Source organism: Poecilia mexicana, unplaced genomic scaffold (genome assembly GCF_051168715.1).
Source record: "Poecilia mexicana isolate PSO_F unplaced genomic scaffold, ASM5116871v1 scaffold_23, whole genome shotgun sequence".
NCBI classification, from domain to species: Eukaryota; Metazoa; Chordata; class Actinopteri; order Cyprinodontiformes; family Poeciliidae; genus Poecilia; species Poecilia mexicana.
Window position 1 is genome coordinate 10,337,445 of NW_028263392.1, and position 14,556 is coordinate 10,352,000.

The following is a 14,556-nucleotide window of genomic DNA, read 5'->3' on the forward strand; positions in this document are numbered from 1 at the left end:
ATGAATGCCGACTATAAATGTATGCTCTGTTTTTGGTGATCCTGCACTGCCTTGACTTGATTTATCACATTAACACATGAAATCATATCAAATCCTAACAATACACTGGAGTTTGAGATTATTTCATATACATGTAAAAAAAAAAAAAAAAGTGAAAAATCGGTATGACTACCTTTTGTAAAGAATTAAATTATCCGAAAGGTTAGAAATTCACAACATTAAATTCTGTGGAATTTCTGACCCTTCAGTTTTAACTCTATTCCTTTACAATTTCTAAAACAGCTACATCATTTTACACCTCCTTGCAACAAATCACAAAAAAAATGAATATATTTTTTAAGTGAGACATGAGTGTCTCACATTTTTAAAATCCGATATATTTAGACAGGTTAAATAAAAACCACTCTTAAACACAATTTGAGATGTACACAGGCATTGGGCTTTTGATGATAGCTTAGCATCAAAACCACCTTAAAGAAAATGGAGGGGGAAAAATGATCAAACCTGAAATGAATGACTGCAGTGAATACTCACCCATGCAGAAAACACTCAAGTGGCGTAATCAGACGTATTGTACCCTTTTACTAAGTACTCTGTGAATTTTCTCATCAGCAAGCCTTGCCCCCTGATTGTGTGTGCAGATTTACAACATGTCAGCGCTGACAGCTGCAGAAGCCCTATTAAATGGGTCACCACATTCCTCAGGTCTATCATTAAAAATGACCCAAAGGCCCTAAACATGCAAAAAAAAAAAAGCACATACCCACATACACATGTGCAAGTAAAACCACCAACAGCTTGTAAAACATGACAGATTTATCCTCTTCCTTCCCTTTACTCTTCTGGGTCACTATTTGCTCTGCAAGCCATTTTCTATACAGGTGCTGGTCATAAAATTAGAATATTGTGATAAAGTTCATTATTTTCCATAATGTCATGATAAAAATTAAATTGTCATATATTTTAGATTCATTGCACACCAACTGAAATATTTCAGGTCTTTTATTGTTTTAATTTTGATGATTTTGGCAAACAGCTCATGAAAACCCAAAATCCCTGTCTCAAAAAATTAGAATATTATGAAAAGGTTCTCTGAACGAGCAATAAAAATAATCATCTGAATCAACAAAGTAACTCTAAACACCTGAAAAAGATTCCTGAGGCCTTTAAAAACTCCCAGCCTGGTTCATTACTCAAAACCGCAATCATGGGTCAGACTGCTGACCTGACTGCTGTCCAGAAGGCCATCACTGACATCCTCAAGCAAGAGGGTGAGAAACAGAAAGAAATTTCTGAACGAATCGGCTGTTTGCAGAGTGTTATATCAAGGCACCTCAGTGGGAAGTCAGTAGGAAGGAAAAAGTGTGGCAGAAAACGCTGCACAACGAGAAGAGGTGACCGGACCCTGAGGAAGATTGTGGAGAAGGGCCGATTCCAGACCTTGGGGGAAGCAGTGGACTGAGTCTGGAGTAGAAACATCCAGAGCCACTGTGCACAGGCGTGTGCAGGAAATGGGCTACAGGTGCCGCATTCCCCAGGTCAAAGGTCAAGCCACTTTTGAACCAGAAACAGCGGCAGAAGCGCCTGACCTGGGCTACAGAGAAGCAGTACTTTGGACCACTGTTGTTCAGTGGTCCAAAGTACTTTTTTCGGATGAAAGCAAACTTTGCATGTCATTCGGAAATCGGAATTCGGAAAGTGCCAGACTCTGGAGGAAGACTGGGGAGAAGGAAATGCCAAAATGCCAGAAGTCCAGTGTCAAGTACCCACAGTCAGTGATTGTCTGGGTGCCATGTCAGCTGCTGGTGTTGGTCCACTGGGTTTTATCAAGGGCAGGATCAATGCAGCAGCTATCAGAAGATTTTGGAGCACTTCATGCTTCCATCTGCTGAAAAGTTTTATGGAGATGAAAATTTAATTTGGTCTGGAATCGGCCCTTCTCCACAATCTTCCTCAGGGTCCGGTCACCTCTTCTCGTTGTGCAGCGTTTTCTGCCACACTTTTTCCTTCCTACTGACTTCCCACTGAGGTGCCTTGATATAACACTCTGCAAACAGCCGATTCGTTCAGAAATTTCTTTCTGTTTCTCACCCTCTTGCTTGAGGATGTCAGTGATGGCCTTCTGGACAGCAGTCAGGTCAGCAGTCTGACCCATGATTGCGGTTTTGAGTAATGAACCAGGCTGGGAGTTTTTAAAGGCCTCAGGAATCTTTTTCAGGTGTTTAGAGTTACTTTGTTGATTCAGATGATTATTTTTATTGCTCGTTCAGAGAACCTTTTCATAATATTCTAATTTTTTGAGACAGGGATTTTGGGTTTTCATGAGCTGTTTGCCAAAATCATTAAAATTAAAACAATAAAAGACCTGAAATATTTCAGTTGGTGTGCAATGAATCTAAAATATATGACAATTTAATTTTTATCATGACATTATGGAAAATAATGAACTTTATCACAATATTCTAATTTTATGACCAGCACCTGTATGAGCATACAGATGCTGAATGCATGACAAAGAATAAAAGTAGACCTTTGATACACTTCCACATTTTATATTTGTTGTGCCGATTCAACGTTCATTATGAAATTAAGCTGCTCTACAAAGGTGGGGTATATGATTTTTTTTTTTTTTTTTTACATGGTCAAACAGGGATTCATCTTTTGCTTTTATATTCATCTAAAACAAAAACTCCTGTGAATTGAAATGCAGGGAAAAAAGTAGCCTAGGGTTCTGAAATCTTGGTTGCTTGTGCCAACATGTTAGTCATTCATTCAAGTGAGTTTTGCCAAAAGGTTTTTGATGGATTTTTTTTTTAATTTTTTTTTTTACCACAAACTCAACTGTTTGCATCAATATGTTTGAGCTTTGCAGTTTATTTTTGCATCCATGCATTTCATGATGCAACATGTAGTGTCATCGCTTATCCATAATTGGGACCAATTTCCTCCTTTATGTAAATTATCTCCCAGCCTTGTCTGTTATTTGAGCTCTCTCGGATCCAACAGGTTGCTGCAGCTTTACCTCCACCCCTTTTTTCACTAACTTTTCTCTTCAGTGAAACTCATTCATTTACTCCAACCCATCAACAATCTGTTGCTCTGATTCAGATGGACGTACCCCTTTATTCTCAATCATCTATATAGCAAAGGATACAATCTTGGATACATTTTTATATATTTTTTTTGTTTGTTTTTAACAAAAATGATGTCTTCCTTGGTAAGTGAAAAAGCTTTAGCCCATTCTAGGGTTACATGACTGCTCTTTGATATACTATGTCAGAGTAGTTATACATTTCAACATCACAAAACTCTTGCAGACAGAACCTCTAAATTTATGCAAGCTACTCTGATTTTTAGGTTCTTCTGTTGCTCTTTAAAGGTAAAAGGTAAATTTCTGTCAAAATAAGTAATGGCCAGGGACCGTAATGTGCTCCTACCTTTCTCCTCGTCTGCAATAAAGATAAAATGATTAGTGGAAATTGACACTATCTTTTTTAAGACTTATACATCAATCTTCTGTGACCCAGTCCACATGTGTATTTGCCTTTGGTTGTGCATCTACCCATTCAAATTCAACAGAGGCTTAAAAGAGAAGATGCATTATGCAGTCATGTCAACTGTAGTGCATCATGAATAGCAAGAGCACATCAAGTTGTTGATGAGAGCAGTGTCAGAAGAAACTATATGTAGGTTAGGTGGGAGGGGGGGTATTCTATGTCTGTGCATAGAATACGAAGGGTTGGTTGGTTGAGTGCAAATGCAAATTGTTACTTTGACAAGAATCTGCAACTTGTAAGTCTTATCAAAGTGTGTGCCTGTATTTGTTAGCATGTGAGCCAGCTGTAGATCTGATGTGTTGCACCAAAGACATCTGCCAGTGTATGCAGTAGCTTCAGAGTGGTGTGTGTGTGTGTCTCTTCACTGTCACCAGTTTCCCACCTACGGGGATAATCCATCCTGTGAAGTGGTGAGGTGGAAAATGCCATTATGTAGAAATAGCTGACATGCAGTTAGACTTGCAGGCATATGAAGTGTGTATGTGTGAGTGAGAAATTGAGATAGGAAATAAAAGAGGAGGGGTGGGAATAAAGGCTAGGGGTGGTAAACCTCATTTTGTAACATTACTTAATCCACATGGAAAAGCGATGAACTAAAAGCCGCAAACACAATAAATGCACTTTCTCTCTGACAAAGCAGAAAAATCCTTGTGATAGCTGCATGGTAAGAGAGCAGGATGTAGTCACAGGCGGATCATTGAGGACATCTGTCTGTTTATTTGACTTATGATTGTAGACGGTGCATGAATGTCTTGAGGCATTGTTGCCATGAGCAGTGGTGATGTCTGACATCCATGCTGGTCATAAGTTAGGTATTTGGAGGAACACTGCGGTTAACACTTAAATAACCGCTAGACTGACTGCAAGATATTTTGTAGAAAATGGATCTACAATGAATGAATTGCCACAAAACAATCTTTCTAATTCTCAATTTGTTTGGTTTATGACCAGACTGCAAACATACATTTTTCCAAATTTCTTTTCACTTGTCAACATGCTAACATTTTAAGCTAAGAGGCTAAACATTGCTCTGTTTCTACTTCTTAAATCTGCTGTTTTGCTTATAAGTAGTAATACACATTAATAAAAGTGTCTAAAGAGGTGCATTTGTCTTTTTGCTTTAAGACTCAAAAGGAGAAATGTGCTCCAAATCGGCTCCAAATTGATCAGCTGATCCCTGTAGCAGGGGTCCCTGAAGTAATTAAAGATTACTCTGGTGCCAGAAATGAACAAGATTAACCTTGAAATGCCAACTCTTGGCATTGTGATGCAGTCACAGCTCATAAAAGAGAAGTGGAAAGGAAGAGGATCAAAGATTGGATCAGAAAGTGTTGTCCAACAATCATTCTCAAATACTCGGGGTGTGTTTGCTATAGTGTATTTAAAAAATCTTCAGGAGGAGTGTATGGCTTTCCTGCCATCTGTTGGGCAATAAACAAAACCTTTAATCTCATGGAGTTGCTGAGGTGGACATGTGAGTTTGATTATCCAGTTTAAATCTATTTTATTGTACTGCAGCATGTTTATGTCTGCATTCTCAGGACAAAGAAAACCGTGTTCAGGCTATCAATGCATAATTGTAAAGTAGGGGGTTCCTTGTTGAGTGAAAGTCATCTTTGATGTTTGCTGTTTTGGTTGTGTTGACATCTTGAAGACTGCTAGTGCTGAATACTACTTTAATCTTGGCGTTCTTCACAATCATGAGTCCAGTCATTTCAGTTTTGTCAGCTAAACAGTACAAGCATGCTCAGGAATGCATGGCTTAATCTGTGGTGACGGATGTCATGCTTTTGCGGTTTGTTGGCTGAAAAGACATTGTAGTTAACTTTGTCCATAAAAATTAAGTTAGGTTTTACTGTAATGCCGGTTTACTTTATTTTTTTTATTTTTTAATTGCAGCTTCTGTAGCTGCTTGTTTTAGGAAATATATCAGTTAAAATACACTTAGAAAATGTTTCCTTAAACTAAAACCAGTCTAAGGCTAAAAGGTTCTGCTTGCTGACACGGCACACAGAAAGTAATCCCCTACCTGCCATTTATAATGACATGAGTTTGTCCTGCCTGCAGTATAACACTAAAGTGATGCATGCAGAGACAGATCTTAGATCTGCATTGGTATGTGAGAGGGAAAGTGAAGTTCCTTGGCTGTTCAAGCCCTCCCAGTTCTCACTTCCATCTGCAGTAGTTGTAAACTATTCAGCCTTCAGCCTTCAGCCATTCTAGCCTCGTCAGACCAGATGGTCAAATCACATGGAGGCATTTTCTGGAATTCAAATGGTTTCACATTTATCTTTGTTTTTTATGCCGTAATCGTATAGATTTACCACTGAAGTGCTCTCTGGTGGAAGCTTGTGCAGCCTTTTGGCTTGATAGATGGGTTGCGACTCTTTCAGGCTCAAGTGAATTTAAAAAAAACGTTTTTATGTTTCTGAGTGAAGGCAGAGCTTTTTTTGATGTTAGTCGTTTATGCATGCTGGGGTAACTCTCACATCCAGATGTTTGCAAGGTATGTGGGGATTAGCAACCAAATGTAAAACATACCTGGAGGAGTTCTCTTGATCAGTTCAGAGTTTTAAAGGAGTTTTTTCTTCTCGTTAATGGTAAGCTCATTCAGTTTGGTTTTTAACGAGTCATTAGTGCTGTGTGAGGTCTTGGCAAGTGCGCTGTACTGACTAAAGATTTAGTCTGATTAGATGCTGATTGCATTTGCTTATGTGAATGTTATTCATTAAACTATTTTGTTGATAAATTAGCACAATACTTGACCTGAATTTGCAAACTAAAGTAGAACAATACCCCTTAAAATTAATTTGTAACAGAGTGATTTTTAGATGATGCTCAACCCAAGCATTTATTGTGTGTTGCGTTTATAGAAAAATGCCTTGGCACCATTTTAGCCCAGAAAAGATATCCATTAATTTATAAGTGTAGGTACAATATTACATTCCTCAGTTCTTAACACCAGTGCTGTGTTTTCTACTGCTTGCTGGAAAACTCCATGGTCATGCCAATCAGGATTAGGCATGATTATGATGGATGAATGAATGGATAACCCCCTTTTTCTAGAGAAGCGTAGATCTGAATCCTATGGCCAACTTCCAGTCTTTAAATTTCTAAAGCTTTCACTTTATGACATTGATTTTCAAATGATTCTGGTTTCTGTAATTAATCCTTTCAAATATTTGTTTGGCTATTCCACTGTAAGCAAACGGTAATTAAATTAAAGGCGGCGGACTCTGAAATTAAATAAAAAATGTTGAAAGGCTGCCAATATTTCCAACTTCTGTAATTATTCTATAATGGACAGGTTTTCCTTGCTTCCTGAAAGTTTGTTGTTGTTTGAACCGTTTTGTATTTTCACTCTTTTTTTTTTTTTTTTTTTTTGGCTACTGCAGTAAAATATTCATATATTATATTTTTAGGAAGCAGCCAAAAAAATTAATGAAAATCCTGACGGAAGTAGCTTGAGAGTTAAAAGATCTGTAGTAATTACTTTGCTGAAATGTATTTCAAACTTATTTGAAATGCATTTATGAAATGTATGAAATACATAATTTTTTCTAATAATTTAGAAAAACATAAAGCTTCAGTGCAGTTAAAGAATTTGGTTCCTGTGTGTTTGTTTTTGGCTTTTTGTCATACTTAAATGTTTTATATGATTACATACATCATACAATGTATGACAGCCTGAATAAAAAATTATGAAAAAAATTACAAAATGAAACATTTTAAATAATTTCATTAATTAAAGAAGACAGGCTCTAACCCACCTGTGACCCTGTAACAAAAAAGCAAATTTAGATGATGGATGGATGGATGGAAAGAACCTATCCAAGTCAACTTGGCTCAAAATGAAAACATAATTATCCCCTTATTCTAAAAACTAGATGTTCCACCCTTGGCAACTACAACTGCTATAATTTGAGATAATTGGCAACAAGTCTTTTACATAAAGTGGGGAGATTTTGGCCCACTTTTATTTGAAGCTACATTGGAAGTTTTCTTTTTCTTTTTTTTTTTTTTTACCATGAAAAGTCTAAGGTAATGACTTGGCAGTTTTTGAAATGGTCCAGCCAGCCATTTAGGTAGTCTTCCTAATGTGCTTTGGCTCAATGTTCTGCTTCATAAATTAAGTGTGCCAGAATCGCAAACTTTGTTTTTCCTGCAGAGAGCATAATTCATAATCGACAAGTCCGCCAGGTGCTGAAAATTATTCCACTAAACTCTTCAATCATGATCATTTTGATATTTTGGAGAGTTGGTTCAGACAACTCTCTCATTCACTTTCTCATTGATAAATCATGAACACTGACATTAACTGAAGCAGTAATATTTAAAATCTACAGGCCAGGAAATAATTGGGCTTCAATGTGGCTAGTGAAACTGAACCAAAAATGTTTGTTGTTCATGATTTTGCAGTTCATACCTTATTTTTCCATGTTTGTTTGGAAAGTTTCTTTTCCTCAATAAAACAAAAATTACATTCCATTTTCAAAATTTGTTTGATAATTGAAAAACAAACGACATCTTCAGGGGACAAACACTTGTTTTGACAACTCTGTAGACGGAGATGAGCAATTTAAAGAGAAAATAGCAAGTTACTAACATCAAAGTGAGCAGTTGTAAAATCATCTTTAGAACAAGACAATTTTAAAATCACAAACTGTTTTTTTTTCTTTTTTAATCATCCAATGTTTAAACTTTTAAATTACTGCATGATATGACTGGTTTAACCCAGCAAGTTTCTATTTGACAACTTAAAAACTGTTTGATGTTTTGCTCTCTCTGGCCTCGGGGAGAAGGCTGTAAAACTGTTCGCAGGGAAGTGATTGAGGCCAGCAAGAGTTCAAGACCCTAAACTGCACATTACAAATACCTAAGTATTCTGCAAGTTTTGTTTAGAACCTCAACATTAGATATCTAAAGATCTGTCGAAGACTATCTGAATTGAAGGAAAGCAATCTTGAATAGGACTTTGCATGATAATTGTAAGATATTTACAAATGTTTTATCTTAGAGGGTCCTTAATTACTTTCACTCCCTGTTCATCTTGTGTGCTTTCAGATAGGAGCATGGAGGCGTTGTAATTGACTGTGAAGTGGAGTTTGGGAAGAGCTGGGAAGGAGAAGCAGGTGACTGAAGGAGGAAACGAAAAGACGAGCATGGCACACTCATCTGTTTGGATCTTTCTGTTGTGCTTTTCGCTCACTCATCAAAGGGCTGCAGCCCAAGCTGAAGGTATGGGATGACATTAAATACCTGATCGGAACACCAAGACACAGTTTACTGCATCATCTTGTGTGCTTTCAGATGGGAGCATGGAGGCGTTGTAATTGACGCTTCCATGTGTCAATTACATTTTGAAGAGTTCAAAGCGTTTTCCGGAAACTTGTATTTTAAATTACACCTTTTTTTGTTCTTAGGCTATAACTATATTATACCAAATTATTTGGTAATTGGACACATGACTGTTTTGTGGATTTTTCGGTAAGATGGATGTGTCAGGTACTCGAGCCAACGAATGCTATTCTTTTCAATGAGCAGAGCGTGTGAGTGCCCTTTCATTACATCTCCTCCTGTGATTGGTTCAAGGTGTAGACACTAAACCAGCTGCAGTTTCTTTCCAGACTAAACATCTGCTAGACTCCTGTGCAGTATTCATCTTCTTTCTGCAGGCTTGTCAAATACATCCTCTAGATACAGAAAGTTGGCCTCAAGTGCTATTGGATGTCATTAAAAGGTCATTTAGCAAATCGCAAGTTTGGTAATATGATTTGCAGAAAGTGTTGAGGAATGCACGACGTATCGGCAAAAACATCAGTATCAGCCAAAGTTAGTGGTCACGTGGTATTTGTTTGGTCACGTGATTGTGACGCAGTGCAAGGCTGTTGGTAGTGTGACTGAAGCAGAAAAGCAGCGGTAAATTCAGTGGAGTGCTTGTTTTTCTCAAGGTGTTGAAGGATAGAGAAATAGTTAGAATATAAACAATATCAGTAAATGTGTATCTCCTGAACAGAGCTCCTTCTTCCACTTGAAGAACTCTGCTTCTTAACCCATTTTCCATTTATCCATTTGCATTATATCAATTATATATAATTGATATAATTATATATCAATTTTGATTTCTAATTTATATAATTAGATATCAATTATATATAATGCAATTGACCTGGCACAAATGTGTGTTTCAGTTTGAACCAAAATGTTTTGAGCCTTTTTCATTCCTTTTGTTTCACCTGACTGCAAAGTTTCACCAATTTGAGAAATTTAATTACAATCTCAGCCTCACACAGACGAGAAGTATCACTATTGCGCACCTTCCTTAAAATGTGTTTTAGCATGGTAGGAAAAACTGCTTGGCTCAAAAGTTGAACATCAAGAATAACAATGGTGGAGGACAAGTAAACACTAAAATGCCATAGTCTGATTCTGAACTATAAGCTTTAAATGTTACTTTTTTACTACAGTTACAGATCTCTGCGCGATTCCCCAGATTTTTCTCATTTCTTTAAAGTACATTTGTTAAACATCACATTTTCCTCTGGACTTTAAAGTGGTCTTGATTAACATTTCTTAAGGATTTGAAGAAATATCCTGAATTTCTCATACAAACTGAAAACCTAGACATCTCTCAAGTCTTATAATGTCTGTGGTCAATTTCTTAGACATGCCAGACATCGTTCCTCTGCTGCAGACACTGTAGGCCTTAAACATCTTTGGTTCCTGGTCTCCCTCTTTCCTCAAGATGGAAGCTCCCGCTGTGCATTATTGCTGTCATAGTTGAGCTAAAGAACTGAACAAGAAATAAGAAAATGCTAAACTTTTAAATATAACTGAATAATTGATTGTGGCCTTTCAGGCAAGGTTTTCTGGTACGCATAGTTCAAATAAAAGAAGTAAAGGACTTACTGTGCTGGGTCATATTAGCTGGTTAATTTGTCAGGCTACCTGCTCAACTATAGAACCATCTGCTTAACAGATCTGGAGCATATTTTCCAACTTTAACGCAGCGTTACCTTAATATAAATGATGGGTGGCATTCTTTTAGTTCCCAAGCTGTGACTGTTGTTCACACCTAATGGCTCCCAAAAGTCAAATTGTCATTCTTCTCAGGGATAAGGATAAATCTTTTTTTTTTCCAACAATACACAGAAAAGGGTACAATTCTGCTTCCATACAGCTGGAGAAAACTCTGGTAGCTCACGCACATTGATTACATTCTCAGATGGGTTCAGGTTGGTCTGGATGGCTTTTCTCACTTTAATTAAAGAAAGTATCATCTGAAAGCTTCATTTTGTAGTTCCTTTGGTTATCTGTGACGGATGTTTTCACAGCTAAGTGTGACAAAAAAAATAAAAAACGGTAGAAACATGTTTGGAGGAAAGCACGTTTTCACGCCACTGCAAAAGTTGTTAGAAACGACACATGCAGGGCTGTCTTTTATTAAGAATTGTAGAAAACAGAATGGTAAATAACAGTGTCGCATAACGACAATAAACTGATTGTATCAAAAGTATGCGAGGAGCTTTTGAACACAGTGGCATGACACTGAAATTAGCATTAGAAAGTTATTTTCTGTGTATCCTTCTGACATTTGTGCTTTTTATTATTTAGTGCTTTCATCCTGTGGATAAAATTTTGACTTCTCTTGTGAATTCCTGTTTTTGTTTACATTAAAGCTTGTATGTTTATGCCGATCTTGTCAGCTTTCAAGTTTTTAAGATATTTTCACTTTAAAAATTAAAATTGCTTCCCTTGCACTTGTTGGTGCTGCATGCAGTAGTGCATCATTAAAGGTTGTTTTATTTATTTATTTTTTTCTGATGCGATAGTGTTCTGCAGTATATATGCTGAAGGCACTGAGCTACCCCTAATGCTGAAATCAATGGTGGTCCAACACAATGGTGTTACAACCTTTGAAATATCCGCACAGATAACCTTCAATGAAAACCATTTGTAATCTCTCAGCTTGTGTTGTGTCCTCATCCTTGGCATGTCGATCTTGCCTGCCAGCCCAGACAGACAAACTTCTGGATAATTGATCTTGTTTTCCACCCCAGTCTGGGTTTTTCTGACAAACACAAGCCCCCAGCTGCTTCCTTGCTCGGGGCATCCGCCACGTTTTATGTGCTTCTGCAAAAAGAAAAAATCCGAGTGTAAAGTGTATCCAACTGAATAGATTAGCTGCTTATGTATGCAAAACGTGGCTGACTTGTCTGTATGAGACTCGACTCAAAGGATAAAACGGATGCGCATTGTTGTAGTTTTTGAAATTTAATCAATAGATTTTCACCCATTAGTGATAAATGTACTGTTGCTGAATATAAACCAAAGCCAGAATGTGCGCAAAGATGTTGGCTCAGCACGAGAGAAGCCACAAAAATTGGATTCCTTGTGATATTTGCTGCCTTGATGAGATGTATAGGTGTGTAAGGGAGAATATAATGTTGGATCGGCATGGTGCGGAGACATATGTCAGCCCCTGTGGATCCTGGGACAGCAGCCAAAGCAAGAAGGCGAGATAATAGAAGGGAGCAAGCTCGGTAATCAAATGGAGGACAGGAGAGAATCACTTATCACTTACAGAACAATCAGCGAAGCCTATCTTTTATTCGCCAGCCTAATCAATGCTGTCGTCACTTTGGTTTATTGCATATGTAATGCCAGAGTATTGACTCGGAGGGTGTTTGCAGACACAGCAGATTGTGTGTGTGTGCCGGGATCCAGGCTGCTCCCCTCACATTGAAAAGCATCTAAATGTCTCCAAACTCTGCATGTTAAATGCATTTGTTAAGCAAGGCAACTGACCCTGATTTTGGGTGTGTTTACCTTATTATTCTAAGCGTCCCTCATTGCTGTACTAAACTTTTATTGCTGGAGTGCTCAGAATATTGATAGTCTCTTTGGCTCACTTGTGTCTCATTAAAAATTCATGGGGATTTGTGTGGTGGTCTGGCTGCACGACAGAAGCAAACGAGAAGGAAAGTGCTCAACACGGTGGAACAAGACTGCCCTCTGGTGGTCAGCCTAGGAATCCATGTCTCAAGCCATTGAAACAGATTTGCTTCTTTTTTTCAAGCTTATTTGTTTCATCTGGATAGCCGAATGATAAAGCAGGCCTTGATTTATTTTTAGACAAAGTGGAATTAATTTTTAAAAGACAAATTTGCCTATTTTTCATAGACATTGCTTTGCAAAAGTAATTACACCCCCTAACCTTCTCCATAATTTGTCACAACTTGAGCCTATTTTGTTGGGATTTTTATGTCATAGACTAACAATAAATCGTGCATAATTGTGATGGGGAAGGAAAAGATCAATCTTTTTTGGTGTGCCTCTACCAATTTTGCACATTAAGACAATACATCTTTATAGCACATAAACATGGTTTGATTTAAATGGTCACCAGCTTTCAGAAAAGCAGGATTGATTCAGATGTTCAAAGCTTTGGATATTGTCTTGACCATATTACTGGTTTGCACTTTTCCACAACTTTGATGGTCAGGTTTTTATAATTTTACCCTCTACTTTGCAGTTATTTTGTGTTCGTCTATTTCATAAAAGCACAAGAAAATATTTGGAGTTCCAGCATAACACAATGTTTATCAGGTCAAGGAATGAGAAAGCTTTTGCAAGGCACTATATCTCTGTTAAATTAACCTATTTCGTTCTTTTTCTTTTTCTTTTTTTTTTTTTAGCTTGCAGGACAGTGGTGCAGGCAGACATCGTGTTCCTGTTGGATGAGTCATGGAGTGTGGGTCAGACCAGCTTTTTCAGAGTTAAAGACTTCATCTCAGCCATCATGTCCTCCTTTCAGGACAGCGCAGTGGGAGCTGAGGGGGTTCGCTTCGGAGTCACTCTCTTTGGGGATGTTCCGAGGTAGTCGAGCATGAACCTCTGACACCATGTCAAAGACTTGTTTTTTCCTCTCGGTTGAGAAGTCATCTAAACAAGTTTTTACACACGCAGAAACCCCGTTCCTGTCTCCTGTTCCATCATTTCTACATGACCCAGTTTTGCTTCATGCCTTTGCTCTACAGGATGCTGGTTGCTTTGACAGACTACAGTTCACTTGAGGAGGTGCTCAGAACTGTTGGAAACCTCCCCTACGGTGGAGGATCGAGGAGGACGGGCAGCGCTCTCCAGTTCCTTGTAGATTCTGTGTTCAGCCCTGCCATCAGCCGAGATTTTACCCCAAAGGTACTGCAGTTCGTATGTTGAGACTAATCATGGGTAACTGCACTTGTCTGGTTTTATTTAATTGCTTGATACCTCCAACGTGCACATGTTTGACCACAAGTTGGAGAAAGAACCCGTTCGAGATACCAATCCATGCTGCAAATGCGTGCATGCACCGTGCCCCGCATGACAGGAAATGACTTGCCAGGAGTCTGTATTTGTACTCCACAGGACACCGTGGCATAAACAAACAAAGTGGTCTACCATTTCACACTGCCGTGAATTTGATTAAAGCGTCCCGCTGTATGCTTGAAATAAAAATCGATCGCGTGTCTGCGGCTGACAGCAGATTTTCATCTGTTCGCATTGTCTTCTGTTTGGAGAGGGGTGAAAAAAAAAGGGGAAATTTATAGATTTTCCAGCACAGATTCTGCATGCTCAATCAGGCTGTCAATAATGGACGACTTTCCAAATGGTTGTGAAAGTGAATCTGTAAATCCGTTGGTCATTGACAAAGATTAAACTGAGCGTCCCTCTAATAAGATAATACATCAGCACAGATTTAGTTTCATTAAGCATTATTTGCATGGTAACTTTTCTTGAATCCATGGAATTTCAAATGCGGTCTTGTTCATATCATTCCACTTAATATTCATTCATGTCTGCAATTCTGGAATGCATCACTCCAAAAAAGGCTTTACTTTGTAACGTTGCAACAGATTTTCTGGCACTGAGAAAACTGCAAGTAATTTCAACCCAGATCCATTTTTTTCCCCTCAGTCACCAAAAAAGACGACTTAACTTTTGCCATCTTTGTAAA

At 38.0% G+C, this 14,556-nt stretch overlaps 1 protein-coding gene across 1 annotated transcript in view; it reads left to right on the forward strand.

Annotated features, from left to right (window-relative positions):
• col7a1l (collagen type VII alpha 1-like) overlaps window positions 1-14,556 on the forward strand; it is a 76,684-nt gene that overhangs the window by 13,827 nt on the left and 48,301 nt on the right. The window contains exons 2-4 of the mRNA XM_088003063.1: window positions 8,622-8,795; window positions 13,256-13,436; window positions 13,598-13,757. Of these exons, the coding sequence (XP_087859189.1) occupies window positions 8,720-8,795; window positions 13,256-13,436; window positions 13,598-13,757 (417 nt within the window). The 5' untranslated portion in view covers window positions 8,622-8,719. The remainder of the gene's footprint in view (window positions 1-8,621; window positions 8,796-13,255; window positions 13,437-13,597; window positions 13,758-14,556) is intronic.